We start from the raw sequence: 13,606 nt of genomic DNA on the forward strand, positions 1-13,606 counted from the left end.
TATTATTATTATTTTTGTAGTTAGAAAGATATTAAAGTAATTGATAATTTAGAAGGACATTAACTTTCGTTAACAATTAAGTGAACTTTTTTTAATATCACGTGACATTTCTAAAAATTTAACTCTGTGTCCAAGAAAATTATATAGGCTCCGTTTAATAATCCCTCTCTCCTCCTCAGTCCCCTCTCTTTTTATGGAGGAATTTTTTTGTTGAGTAAAAGTAAAAAATGATTGATGTGATATAAAGTTGAAATAATTTATATGAAAAAGTAAAAAATTTTGTATTGTAATGAATTTTTTTATTTAAATAATAATAAAAAATTATTGATGTGATATAAAAAATAAAAAAGTAAAAAATATTTTAAAATTAATATTTTTTTTTAGAATATATGAAAATAAGAGGTGGGATTACTATACGGGGCAGAATATGCTTTCCATTTCATACGGGTGTTTTTTTAAGAAAAATTCAAAACATCTAATCGTGTCCTCTGGATTATCCCAGTTTTTGCTTTCAAATCTAAACAGATTTTTATTTTTATTTTATTATCATTATATATAGAGTAATGTTTCTTACACAATTTTTGTACAATTTTTACACAATTCTAACAACTTTCTTTTAAAATCAGCCATTGAATATTTAGGACCCATATGTTGGAAAACAAATCCAATGGTTGATCATAACAAAAAGTAGTTAGAGTTGTGCAAAAGTTGTGTGAGAGTTGTGTAAGAAACATTACTCTTATATATATATATATATATATATATATATATATATATTTTTGTGAGCGTTTCAAACAGAACGTGCACACCATTGATATGAGTTGATTGTATTTGGATCCGATTTAAAAAAGTCGGATATAATTTCCCCGGATAATACTCCATGATAACGGTGGAGAACCCCTCTCTCTTTCTCTCTCTCTGTGTGACACTTTTTAATAATTTTTTTAAATAGTTGACAGTTCACTCCTTTTGTCTGCTTTTTATGTCTGTTGCTTTACGGTTCCGATCTTAATACTGATCCTGATTCCTAAGCTCGCCTTCTTGCTTCAGGTGCTCTCTCTCTCTCTACATCTCTCTCTCTGTTTTGGGTGCTGAGAAAAAGTTTAGGAAGGGAAACGAGACTTTTTGAGTGTTGTCGTTTTTCCTTTTCATGGTGACTGTTTCACACTCTAAAGTGATTTGAGGGTTTTATTCTTGTGTTTGAATGCGTTGAGATTTTCTCGAGCTGCCTGTGTTTGGTTACTAAGAAAATGAAGGTATGAGTATATTGCTTCTGGTTCATTTAGTTTCTGAAAAAGTGAAAACAGTCTCAACTAAGGCAACTAGTGCCAGATTTACTAATCATTATTATTATTATTATTTTTTTTCTAATTATTTTCTTAAACACCTAATAGACCGCAGTTTCATTGTACTCGGATACTTTTTTTTTTTTACTATATTTTCTCTGAATCCAAACAGACTTTTAAGTTCATTGTGCTTAGAAACTTGTGTTTCTTTTACTACAGTGCTACATTTTCTCGGAATCCAAAAACGACCGTAGTTTGCTTCTGAGGCAGTAGATCATGGATCTAGATTCTATAAGATGTGTTTGAACTTGTCGGACGTACTTTGCTTTAAAAATTTGAATTCCACACAATTTTCTTTTCCTTTTTTATTTTTTTTTCGTCTCTGAACACATCGGAGAATGGCCAAGCATTTTGGTGACTGATGTTGTGAAAATTAGCGTTTTCGGCTTCATTTGAAATTTTATTTTGCCAAAACTGGCAATGTAGTTAGTCTTTTGGTAGCAGATCTCTTCAACTGCAAGAAATAGTATTTGCGGTCTCATTTTATTGTTCTCGTGCGAAATCATTTGTGTTTGTGTTTGGACTTTTGGGTGTTCAAGAAAAAAAATTAAAACTCTTTTCACCTATATCATCAATCTATTCTTATCACTGTTAAAAAAACAAAAAATAGTATGCTTTGCCAAACACACCCCATTGGATTTTCTGACTTTTTTCCGTATTCAACCGGACTGATCCGTTTGTTGACAACTGATTTTGTTATACAACGGAATCAGTTTCTTTTGTCCTTATCAACATTTTCTCGGAAAAGCATTTCATATGCACGCATACTGCACGTGCATGCAATTGTAACCATTTTCATTGACCAGATCTAAAGGGGATAAATACTGTCCTCTTTTTTCTTTTCTTTTTTGAGTTGTTGATGAAGAGGATATCTGATGTATGAATTGGATTTCCACTTTTTTATTGCAAAGATAATTGAACTTGATAGCTTTTTGGCATAGAAGATGAGCTTTTTGATGCTAGAAATGGAGTGATGGTCCGCACAATGTTTTTCGCCAAATTGCTCTTTCAACTTTCATAGAAGGGTGGTGGGTAAGGTCATGATTCAAGTTCTATGGGGTGTATGAGTTGTTTGACAATCTGGAATATTGGGCTTAATCACTTATTTTGACCGTTTGAACATATACAAAAGCAACCGGGGCAGTTGGAATTGCTGGCTTCTTGCATCTTAACTTGTATCGATAGATTGATGTTTGTTGTAAGATATGAGTTTTCTAGCACTGTAATTGATACATGTGAAAAAGTTATTATGTTCTTTTTTACCTTATTTTGTAGAATAAGGTCTTTAAATTTATTTATTCAGTTTTTTTTAGGATTTTTTTTTACTTTATTAATCATGGCCCTCTCAAAAAAAATAAAAATCAGTGCAGTCTCATCCCCCAAAGTTAAATTCCTAGTTTCATCCGTGTAGGTGATACTTTTTTGTAAATGCATGTCTAGTTGCTGGGAATTTGTTTTAAGAGTAATGCTAGAAACTACAATTTTATCTAGTAACTATCCCACAATGAAGAAGCGGTAGTTCCAACCAATCCTTGGATTAGGAAAAAAATTCAAAGATTGGTTGGGACTGTCACATCAGCATTGTGGGATAAAAATGTGGTATAAAGCTTATTTTCACTTTTTAACTTCTTTTTTTTCCCTTAATGTTTTCTAATGAAGTGCCATTTTTATGAAATTGATTATATGCTTTCTGTCTCCTTTTATGTTTGAAAGCAAATCTGTTCTTATACAAGTTAATATATTCTGTCTTGGAAGCTCTGAAAATCAAATGCATAACTTATGCAACTTTTATTTATTTATAATTTCCCTTTGTTTTTTTCTCTTGTGCAGCAAAGAAGAGGTGCCTTTACTCCCCCCAAAATGTCGGATCTTCAGGTACCTCTCCGCCCAAAGAGGAAGAAGATATGGGTGGACTATTTTGTTAACTTCCGATGGATTATTGTTATTTTTGTTGTCCTCCCTATCTCCTTCACCCTTTACTTCCTTACATATCTTGGGGACATTAGATCCGAGATGAAGTCCTTCAAGCAGCGTCAGAAGGAGCATGATGAAAATGTCAAGAAGGTTGTAAAGCGACTCAAACAGAGGAACCCATCAAAGGATGGTCTTGTCTGCACAGCACGTAAACCATGGATTGCTGTTGGAATGCGCAATGTTGACTATAAGCGGGCTAGGCATTTTGAGGTTGATTTATCTGCCTTTCGAAATATTCTTGAAATTGATAAAGAGAGAATGATTGCAAGAGTTGAGCCCCTAGTCAACATGGGGCAAATCAGCAGGGCCACTGTTCCATTGAATGTGTCCCTTGCAGTAGTTGCTGAGCTAGATGACCTTACTGTTGGTGGCCTCATCAATGGCTATGGGATTGAAGGTAGCTCTCACATCTATGGCCTGTTCTCTGATACTGTTGTGGCCTATGAAATTGTTCTAGCTGATGGCCGTGTTGTTAGAGCTACCAAAGATAATGAGTACTCCGATCTTTTCTATGCCATTCCATGGTCTCAGGGTACACTGGGGTTTCTTGTCTCTGCTGAGATCAAGCTTATTCCCATTAAGGAATACATGAGGCTTACATACAAGCCTGTTGTGGGTAATTTAAAGGAAATTGCACAGGGATATATTGATTCCTTTGCTCCGAGAGATGGAGACCAGGATAATCCGGAGAAGGTTCCAGATTTTGTTGAGACCATGATTTATAATCCAACTGATGCTGTATGCATGACAGGTAGGTATGCCTCAAAAGAAGAGGCCAAGAAGAAGGGAAATGTAATCAACAATGTTGGATGGTGGTTCAAACCCTGGTTTTACCAGTATGCACAGACGGCACTAAAGAGAGGGGAGTTTGTTGAGTATATCCCAACCAGGGAGTATTACCATAGGCACACTAGGTGTCTGTACTGGGAGGGAAAGCTTATCCTTCCCTTTGCAGATCAGTTTTGGTTTAGGTTTCTCTTGGGCTGGTTGATGCCACCCAAGGTTTCTCTGCTCAAAGCTACTCAAGGTGAAGCGATCAGGAACTATTACCATGAGATGCATGTAATTCAGGACATGCTTATTCCTCTTTACAAGGTTGCGGATGCTCTCGAGTGGGTCCACCAAGAGATGGAGGTACTTCTTTTCCCGGCTTTACCATCTAGTTTCTTTCCAAGATTTCAATAGTGATTGATTTCTGGTCAAATTTATATACATCTTAGCAATATGAGGATAAATTAAGGGAACAAAGGGATTGGAGGTGGGGGGGAAAAAGGCACTTACATTTCCTTTAAGATGACATCAGGTCACCGGTGCATTATGGACTTTAATAGTAGACTGCCTTAAACTGAGGCTATCGCTTTTTGACTCTTTTTGTTGTATGTTGAGTGTGTTGGAAGAACCTTTAAATATGAAATCTTCTGATCGATATCAACTGTAGAACTCTTGTAAGGTTGTATAAATGTTCCTAAAGGGATATGTGTGTAAGTGAGAATCGCAGAGCATGCTTTGTTAGATGAATCAGAATGGTAGTTTTGGTTTTTGGAGGATGCTGAGAGGGGCAAATTTAACTTCTAGAAGTCTCTAATTCTGTTGTAAAGTTGGGATGGAGAAGTGATGTAACCCAACGTAAGGTTTGAATAGAGAAACAGGAGAAGAAAAAATGGTACAGGGAGAGAAAAGACCTCAAGGCAAAACTGGGGGGATGGCTGTTGGTATTATTTAGCGATGAAAATAGCCTTTAAATAGGCTCATTTCCCATCCCTAGACATTTAAAACATCCCATAAACCAAATACCCGTATGGTTTGTATCCAATATAAAATCTTCTAATGATTACCCCCTTTTGTGATTTTTCACATTATTTCGAATCTCCCAAGAATCATCATTCTGATCTTATCGCTTAAATAATTATACTAAATCGAGAAGTGGACCCCCCCCCCCCCCCCCCCCCCCCCCCTCTTTCAATCTTAAGAATCAGTTCACGACCTTCTTGAGCAGTGGGCTGAGGTTCTTACACATGGAAACTAGAAATCTCTGATTTCTGACTCTGGTGCGATTGAGTTTGCTAAGCGGTTTTGCGTCAAGGGTGGACTTGTGGATTTATCTGCCATGTCTGCTTGCTTGCTTACCATCATCCATATGGTATGATGGCCATGTAAAAAATATTCATTCATTATGAAGGTTCTCTACTTTTGTAATTAAGGATAGGTGGTGGAGGTCTTACTCAGTCATCAAGATCTAGTCACTTTGAGTAGGTTCTTACTATGTGCACCAAGCCTCAGGGTCCACATACATTCCCATGGCAGAGCCCTAAGTGTAGATTAGTTAGCGTCATTATTGACTCGTGATTAATTGTTAGGTTGATGCCTGCAATAAGTCTTCATATCTTTAATATTTCTTTCTTGGATAAGTTTGTTTATTGTTCATTAATTCTTCAGGTATACCCCATCTGGCTTTGCCCACATAGACTGTACAGGCTCCCTGTCAAAACAATGGTGTATCCTGAACCAGGCTTTGAGCTACATCGCAGGCAGGGAGATACACAGTATTCTCAGATGTACACTGATGTTGGGATCTACTATGCACCTGGCCCTGTCTTGAGGGGTGAGGTATTTGATGGTTCAGAGGCAGTCCGTAGAATGGAAAGCTGGTTGATTCAAAATCACGGGTTCCAGCCTCAGTATGCAGTATCTGAACTGGATGAGAAAAAATTCTGGAGGATGTTTGATGCTGGGCTCTATGAGCACAGCAGGAGGAAGTATGGAGCTGTGGGAACCTTCATGAGTGTGTACTACAAGTGCAAGAAGGGAAGGAAGACGGAGAAGGAGGTGCAAGACGCCGAGCAAGCCCACCTTGAGACTGCGTATGCTGAGGTTGATGAGCCAGTGGACTGATTTTCAAGTGAAATTTGAGTTTTATCTGGCAGGTTTCCTTGTTTTTGTCCTGCTAGCTGATTTGTGGATGTCTTGGTATTTTTACTTCATTTTCCCCTGCCGGTCAGGTGCGGTGGTTGTTGACATTATCGGGTACTCTGGGTTCCCTAACGGATTAGATTTACACTGTCCGTAGCTTTTAATGAATTTTTGACCATGGTTTATGGCCTCCCTCCCTCTTGCTCTCCGTCTCTCTATGTGTGTGATTGTTTGTTTGCGCGTGTAGTTAATATCTTGCACCATAAGTTACCCTTTATTTTTTTTTTATAAGTAAATAAGTTACCCTTTATCACTACCATTTAGTGTCATATTATTGTCAATGTTATTTTGTTAATGAAGAAGACGATGACTTTAGCTTGAATAGTTCTTTCTTTTGGAACAGGAAGATGAGTTTATTGGAATTGAAAAATGATACACTTACATCTCTCTCCTATATATTTTTTTGTATCTCTACATACAACCAAGTTTTTTTAAATCTTATAAATCTAAAGGTAGATTTAAAAATAAGATTTATAAGAAATATATAAAAGACGTGAAAATATCATTTCTCATTTAAATAAGATTCACTGGTTCTTTGTTATAATTTTTTTTAGTACAGAAAAATTAAGCTTCAAAGAAGTCGAAGTCATTTTCGGAGCTTGGCCCTTCTCGCTCCCACAACCACACATACACTAGGGCTACTCATTGAGTTGGCCCAAACCGCGAGGCCCAATGATTCTAACCCGAATTGACGAAGTTTGGTTGGGTAAATCTGTCCACCCATCGGTCGGTCAGTTAAAACTAATAACAAAACAAATGAATTCCGACATGATCTAGTTGGCTGTTGGATTTTTGTAATGCTTTTATGTGAATTATGAATGGAAATGTGGATTGAATAGAAGAATAGAGAATGGAAGATATGAATTGATATTGAGATAGAGAGACTGGTTCGAGCCCAATCACAAGCTCCAAAGTGTAAAAAGTTACAAATTAAATGTTTTTATATATTTTCGTACCCTTTCTAGAAAGCCCAATGACTTATATAGCCTTACAAATGTTGGGCCTAGCCAACTTATTTGCAACTACCTCCGGCTGGCCTTCTAACGTACAATCAAGTAGCTAACTAATTACAGTTAGCCTAACAACTTCTACCACACGTGTGTTTAATACTTCACCCAACAATACGTGTTCTCTTATTCCTTCCACGCACACACTTCTATGTTTCTTCTTAGTTCTTCTAGTTTCTTCTCACTTAATTTTTCACACACGCATTTCCATGTTTCATCTTAATTAGTTCTTATGGATTCTTATCACTAAACTAGTGATCATTACACAAAGTTCAACAGTTGTTGATAAGGGTTAAATACCGACCAGAGGGGTCGATTCTCAACCTTATCTCTCATAGGTAGACCCATTGGAACCTTGCATATAGGACTGTAAATAAACTAGTCCGTTTGCGAGCAGGTTCAAGCTTGACTCGAGCTTAGTTCATTAAATATATGAGACGTTCATGAACATAAAATTACGTTTGATTATTAAATGAGATATACTTCATATAAATTTAGCTCGAATTGGTTAACATACGTAAACATAGTTCGAATAACCTTAGCTCGACTTGTTAGTTGTCTGGTCCAGACCAAACAAAAGCCAATGATGCGGACGTTCGAGAGAGCCGTGATCTTCTAAATACAATAAACTGTATTATACCAAACAATATTCATCATTCATACTTTTTCATTAATTAATAATCTTCTTTAAATAGATCATAGTAATTAAAATAGGACTCTTAAACTATCTAACTGACCAACTAACTCTATTAACTCTAGACTGGGATTCTAACTCTACTAAGAAGAATCGAAATCAAATTCTTTATTGGAGAAATATTCTTTATTAAACTCTAAATACCAAATAATTATGATCACATCAAACAAGGTATTATCCCCAATTCGTTACAGGATGCCATGGAAGCTAGACTCATCAAAGATATAATGCCATTGCGATATTCAAGCCTTTCACAGTCTTTGAAAGAGAATGATCTCAACTTCTGGCAGTTAACGTACTATACATGCAGCTAGCAAGCAGTCTTCCACTGACGCGCGACCTTAATTACGTACGTACGCATGCATGCGGCGCCCAGTGCAGCTGCTGCATGCATATCTTTGCCTTCCTCTAGAGCTGCTGTTGCATGCATGCATGTGGAGGTGCCTAAATCCATCTTCAAAAGGATAATGATGCCCCTTATACAAAAACCCAACAAAAAGTTTCTTCGATCGCCGCAATTAATAATTACACCCATTAACATTAATACGAAATCCAGTCTTCTAGTCAATGCTAGCTAATATATATATAATTTAATTTCTGCAAAGGCCAATGCATAATGGATAATTGGTGTGTTTGATAAAGATTGCTGAAATAATTTTTTATTATTTAGTTGTATTAAGAAGTGGTTGATGTTGTATAAATTATATATAAAAAAAAAAGTTGTAGGAAAATAATGAAAAAAATTTGTTTTGTAGTAGGTTTATTTATTTATTTATTTGAATAATAATAAAAAATAAATGATGGAATATAAAAAGTGAAAAAAATTAGAATATTTTGAAATTAATTTTTTTTTGTTTTTTTTTTTTTTTAAAGAAGTGAAAATAAAAAGAGGGGAGGAGATTGAGATCGTAGTTACCAAACAGAGCCAATGTTACTCGATTAATTTGGACGGATAGACCTTGCAATCCCACTCTTTCTTATGTTAAATTTAGAAAACCTAAGTAATAATAGAGATGTCGGTGCAGGAATTACATTGTAGATAAGTGCAAAAGACTATGGGACGCCACAGAAAAACAACTGTAATACCACGTTAAAATGTAAACTTAAAAAAAAAAGAAAAAAAAAAGAAAAAAAAGAATAAGAAAAAGGAGAAGAAAGGGTTGAAGAGACATATAGCGTTTAAGGTCTACGTCGTAGGAAATGCTCAATATATAGGACTATATTTAGAACAACTTAATTAATTAATTCTATTTCTGATTATAATTAGATGTATTTGTAAAATTTATATTATATTATAATAATACAAGTATATTACAATATAGTAGATGAAATATATTTTAGTACTTCAACAAATTATATTGGTTGGGAGCATGCTGTAATAGAAATACCTCTCACCCATAATATATGTAAAAGTACTTAGTCCAATCAATCATTTTCATAATTTTCTTCTTTTAAGTCTTTTTCTTTCTGGGCTATTATATTTCTTTCTTTTGAAGTCACTATCCAATAACTTCATCATACGTAAAAGATATACAGTGATTCATCCTATAACTCAAATTAAAAAAAAAAAATCCAGACAAGGCTCCCCCCTATACTTTCTACAATAGATATGACGTGGGAGGGGTCTCCTACAAATGGAGAGACCAAATGAGCGGCAATTCGACCGCCCATAAAGAGAGAGTTTGCGAGGTCTATTTATCCCTCACAGGTAGGCCATGAATTCTAGGCTGTTGAGAAACTCCAATCGGTAGAGATCTTAATTCGAGATCCTCTGCAATTGAGGTTCTCAAATTGTTTAGGTTAATTTTGGTGGCTCACAATGAAAGAGTTGCACCCTCATTTACTTCGGACAAGCGAGTTTTACGCTTAACAATATGCGAGAAAGGTGTGAATCGCGAATTATGATCGTCCATAATTATTTAATAGAATTTAAAAGAATTTAGACAAGTGATTGTGAAAAATCATTTATAGAACTCACCTATCTTAAATAAGTGGTATTTCACAATCCGGGACTCTAGAGCCCCTCCACTCAAATTAAAGTATAATTTTAATACCCCAATTATAGGAGATCCTAATTCAAAAACATATATGAGTAGGACTATATTCTAGCTAGAACTGAAATTATTGATCAACCTTTTGATGGGTTCATCCGTACTTTCCTTCTTCCCACAAAAGTTTGCTTTTGTAATAAATTATTTTCTTTTAGTTGAGCGAGGAAAGAATTACATGAAAAGATCTTTTTTACTCGTGATCTGAAAAGAAAAAAAAGTGGTGAACTATCTAAAAATAGACACAAAATAAATTAAAATAATATTGAAATAATTATAAAGGGTAGGAGAAATATTACATACATTTTCAAGTACATATTTTTTGATGCAACATTAAAATTTATCATTAATTCTAAAATTTAATAATAATCTATTCAAAATTCAATGATAAGCCACATCAAAAATTAAATTGTACGTTCAATTCAGGGTGCACGTAGAATTTCTATGCTCATTAGAGCATTCTAAGTAGACTTACCAAAATATTTTTTTGGCTATATTGGTGAGCCAAGTTGCTGAAATGGTCTAAAATGAGTCTGCAACAGCTTCACCAATTTGGGAAAAAAAAAAAAAAAAAAATTGGTGAGTGAATAGTACTCACCAACAATAGTGAGCACTGTTCAATCACTCGCTAGAACAATAAAAAATTATTAATTTTTTTTTTCTCTCTTCCTTTTTATTTTTTTATTTTTAATTATTATTATTATTATTATTATTTTTATTTTTTATTTCTGTCTCACGCATTACACACAAGCTCCATTTGAGTATAATACCCCCCCACTCCCAGTCCGTTCATATATATTTGATAGTTGCCTTCTCTCTCTCTCTCACTCTCGCTCACGCTCATAATACTTGGTACTACAAATATCAACCAAAGGTTGTTCCTTCTTTTCCAAGCTTTCTTTCGATCTTCTTAATATTTTCTTTTGTTTTTCAATCTCTCTTTCATATATTCGATCAAAAGGCTACCGATCATGCGTCGTTTATATGCTTACAAAAGTCTATATGAATTTTTGTTTTTGGCAGGAATTAATGTCCAATATATATATATATATATCATCTGTGCATTTTTTTTTTAATTTTTTTTCACAATATTGATCTTTTCACTTTTAACTGATCAAGTTGGAGTGTATGCAATATTTATGTGCCTAAAAAATAGCCGTCTTCCGAAACATGCATGAATGGCACTTTAGAGTACGTACTGCTATTATGCAATTTCATCTTCTTTAATATAATTTTGATTGGTTTTTTCTTGCTTTTCATGATCTAGAGGGGAAAAAAAATAGATGAAAAATCTGGACTCTAGCTAGCTCCCTATATATTGCCTTTTTTTTTTTTTTTTTTTTTTAATTTTTTTAATAAAAACTTTTTTTTGAAGCTAAGATCTGTGAACTTTTGGCACTTCGATCAGAGTATTCGGCTCAGCAAAAGGGGTTGCATTTGGCCTAGCTAACAATTTGAAGAAACATTTAGTGAGTTGCTAATGCTCACCGGCCAATTGTAAAAACAAAACATTTTTTAATCTCTTTCATTCCATCTCCTTTCAATAAATAATAAAGAGTACGTAGTTAATCCTTGAGATATAATATTTAAATAGAATAGTGAAGGTGATCAAATTGCTAAAATATAGAGCCTATGTAGGTACTTTAAAGTGGGGGGTTAAAATATAGAAAGTTTGTTGAGTCGTCGAATATGAATGTTCTTATGTAATTAATTAATTAACGATAGATTTAAGCGACTGCTTTCATTGTGGGTCATTTTCTTATTAATATATAGAGTCAAGTTCAACTTTGTTACTTAGCAGTACTTAATTGTAAATTTATCTTATATAGCTATATATTAATGATACTAGCTAGCTTCAATAGATTTAATTTGGCATGTAATATTTATGTTATTGCCTTTCAACTTATGCTAATTCTCAATATTACATTGTTTCTACCAGACAAGACAAACAATGGGATATCCCCATTCTCCTCAACAGTCGACTTTTAACCCAAAACCCATCACTAAAAGAGAATTCGATGACAACGAAGATGCAAGTGCAGTTACATATAGTGAATGGCTGGTAGGTTTACACTTCTTTTGGCATGTTATAAGTATGATATTTGATGACCTATTGTGTGTGTGTGTGTGTATATATATATATTATTGTGAGTCATATTTTTGTTTATATTATTTTGAGTTAGCTAGAATATTGTGCAAGATCAGAATCAAGTAGAATGTGAGGTTGTTTATATTCAACGGTCAGCATCATGTGAGAGGCCGTTCGGACAAGTCAGGCTCACTGGCCTATTCAGGCTGCTCGAACAACAAGTGGAGCCCGAACAAACTTTTACATGAAACCATTAATTGCAAGGAATCCCCATCCTCATGCATGCATGCTATCATAAAATCTTCGTTTATTTATTTATTTTTTTCAATTCCTAATTTCATCCTTAGAGTAAAACTATGTTTTCAAGTGTGCCAAATAGAAAATTTTATGCATATTTCTGTTCTTTCTTGCATGTATAAAGTAATATTCCGTCTTTATTTGACTGTTTTTGGGATTGATTGCAGACAAAGCATCCATCTGCGTTACACACTTTTGAACAAATTGTAAAGATAGCAAAGGGGAAACAAATAGTTGTATTTTTGGATTACGATGGAACTCTCTCGCCAATTGTCAATGATCCTGAGAAAGCTTTCATGACTGACGAGGTAAAAAATAAATTTTCATTTTATCCTTTGGTAGCTTATACACTTTTTTGTTAATTAATCTAATAAACCCCACTCGATTAAAACTGATAAAAAAGAAGAAGGAATTTCAAAGATGTGCACTCAATTTTTATATGAAAAATTATTTCTATTATTGGTGAAGATTAATTTCTCAGATATTAATACGTAAATATTCCAAAAAATGTCATTGAGGTTTCATTAATTGGTGAGTTTTTTTTTTTTTTTTTTTTTTTTTTTTTTTTTTTCCCCACTTCGGATTGAAAACTCCTATAATTGGTAGTTTGCGGCCCATATCTCGAGGCAAATGGCACTGCAGGTCGCCTCTCTGTGGAAGCTACAAAATTGAATTATATATGTACGCTCAATTTGAATAACTAATTGCAGAATTATTATTTTTTATTTAAAAAAGAAAAAAATCTATACCTTGTTTGGTAAACAAAAAAAAAATTTAGGTTTTTCGCCATTTTTACAAAGTAAGTTGTGATTTCTTGCTACATTGTTATACTGGTTAATTAGTAAGACAATTATGGCGACGTCCAGATGCGCTCAGCAGTACATGAAGTTGCTGAATGTTTCCCTACTGCAATTGTCACTGGAAGGTCTAGGGATAAGGTATTTGTATTTATATACTGTGATCAGATTATCTACACCTTTTATATATATATATATATATATGATCATCATTTCTAGCTTTGAGCTTATTGAAATGTATATTTCTTTACATTTAGGCAGTTGAATTTGTAAAACTAAAGGATCTCTGCTATGCTGGAAGTCATGGGATGCATATATCAATCCCATCGGGATCCTTAAAATATAAAGAGTCCGAGGATCAAACTCATATTGCTGATGAACAGG

The 13,606-nt window shown here is 34.2% G+C and overlaps 2 protein-coding genes across 3 annotated transcripts in view; both read left to right on the forward strand.

Moving 5' to 3' along the window:
* Positions 1 to 896: 896 nt before the first annotated feature.
* LOC133871010 (delta(24)-sterol reductase) lies at positions 897 to 6,420 on the forward strand. 2 transcript variants are annotated; one of them, XM_062308354.1, is made up of 3 exons: positions 897 to 1,050; positions 3,177 to 4,454; positions 5,757 to 6,420. In XM_062308354.1, the coding sequence occupies exons 2-3, from the start codon at positions 3,207 to 3,209 to the stop codon at positions 6,210 to 6,212; spliced, it is 1,704 nt and encodes a 567-aa protein (XP_062164338.1). In that variant the 5' UTR covers positions 897 to 1,050; positions 3,177 to 3,206; the 3' UTR covers positions 6,213 to 6,420. The 2 variants fall into 2 exon arrangements, with proteins under 2 accessions (XP_062164338.1, XP_062164331.1); XM_062308347.1 differs by having other exon boundaries at positions 1,039 to 1,256.
* Positions 6,421 to 10,866: 4,446 nt separating this feature from the next.
* LOC133858597 (probable trehalose-phosphate phosphatase D) overlaps positions 10,867 to 13,606 on the forward strand; it is an 8,918-nt gene continuing 6,178 nt past the window's right edge. Inside the window, exons 1-5 of the mRNA XM_062294076.1 lie at positions 10,867 to 10,913; positions 11,979 to 12,101; positions 12,593 to 12,733; positions 13,292 to 13,363; positions 13,480 to 13,605. Coding sequence (XP_062150060.1) covers positions 11,991 to 12,101; positions 12,593 to 12,733; positions 13,292 to 13,363; positions 13,480 to 13,605 — 450 coding nt within the window. The 5' untranslated portion in view covers positions 10,867 to 10,913; positions 11,979 to 11,990. The remainder of the gene's footprint in view (positions 10,914 to 11,978; positions 12,102 to 12,592; positions 12,734 to 13,291; positions 13,364 to 13,479; position 13,606) is intronic.

This window comes from Alnus glutinosa, chromosome 1 (assembly GCF_958979055.1).
Source record: "Alnus glutinosa chromosome 1, dhAlnGlut1.1, whole genome shotgun sequence".
Lineage (NCBI taxonomy): Eukaryota > Viridiplantae > Streptophyta > Magnoliopsida > Fagales > Betulaceae > Alnus > Alnus glutinosa.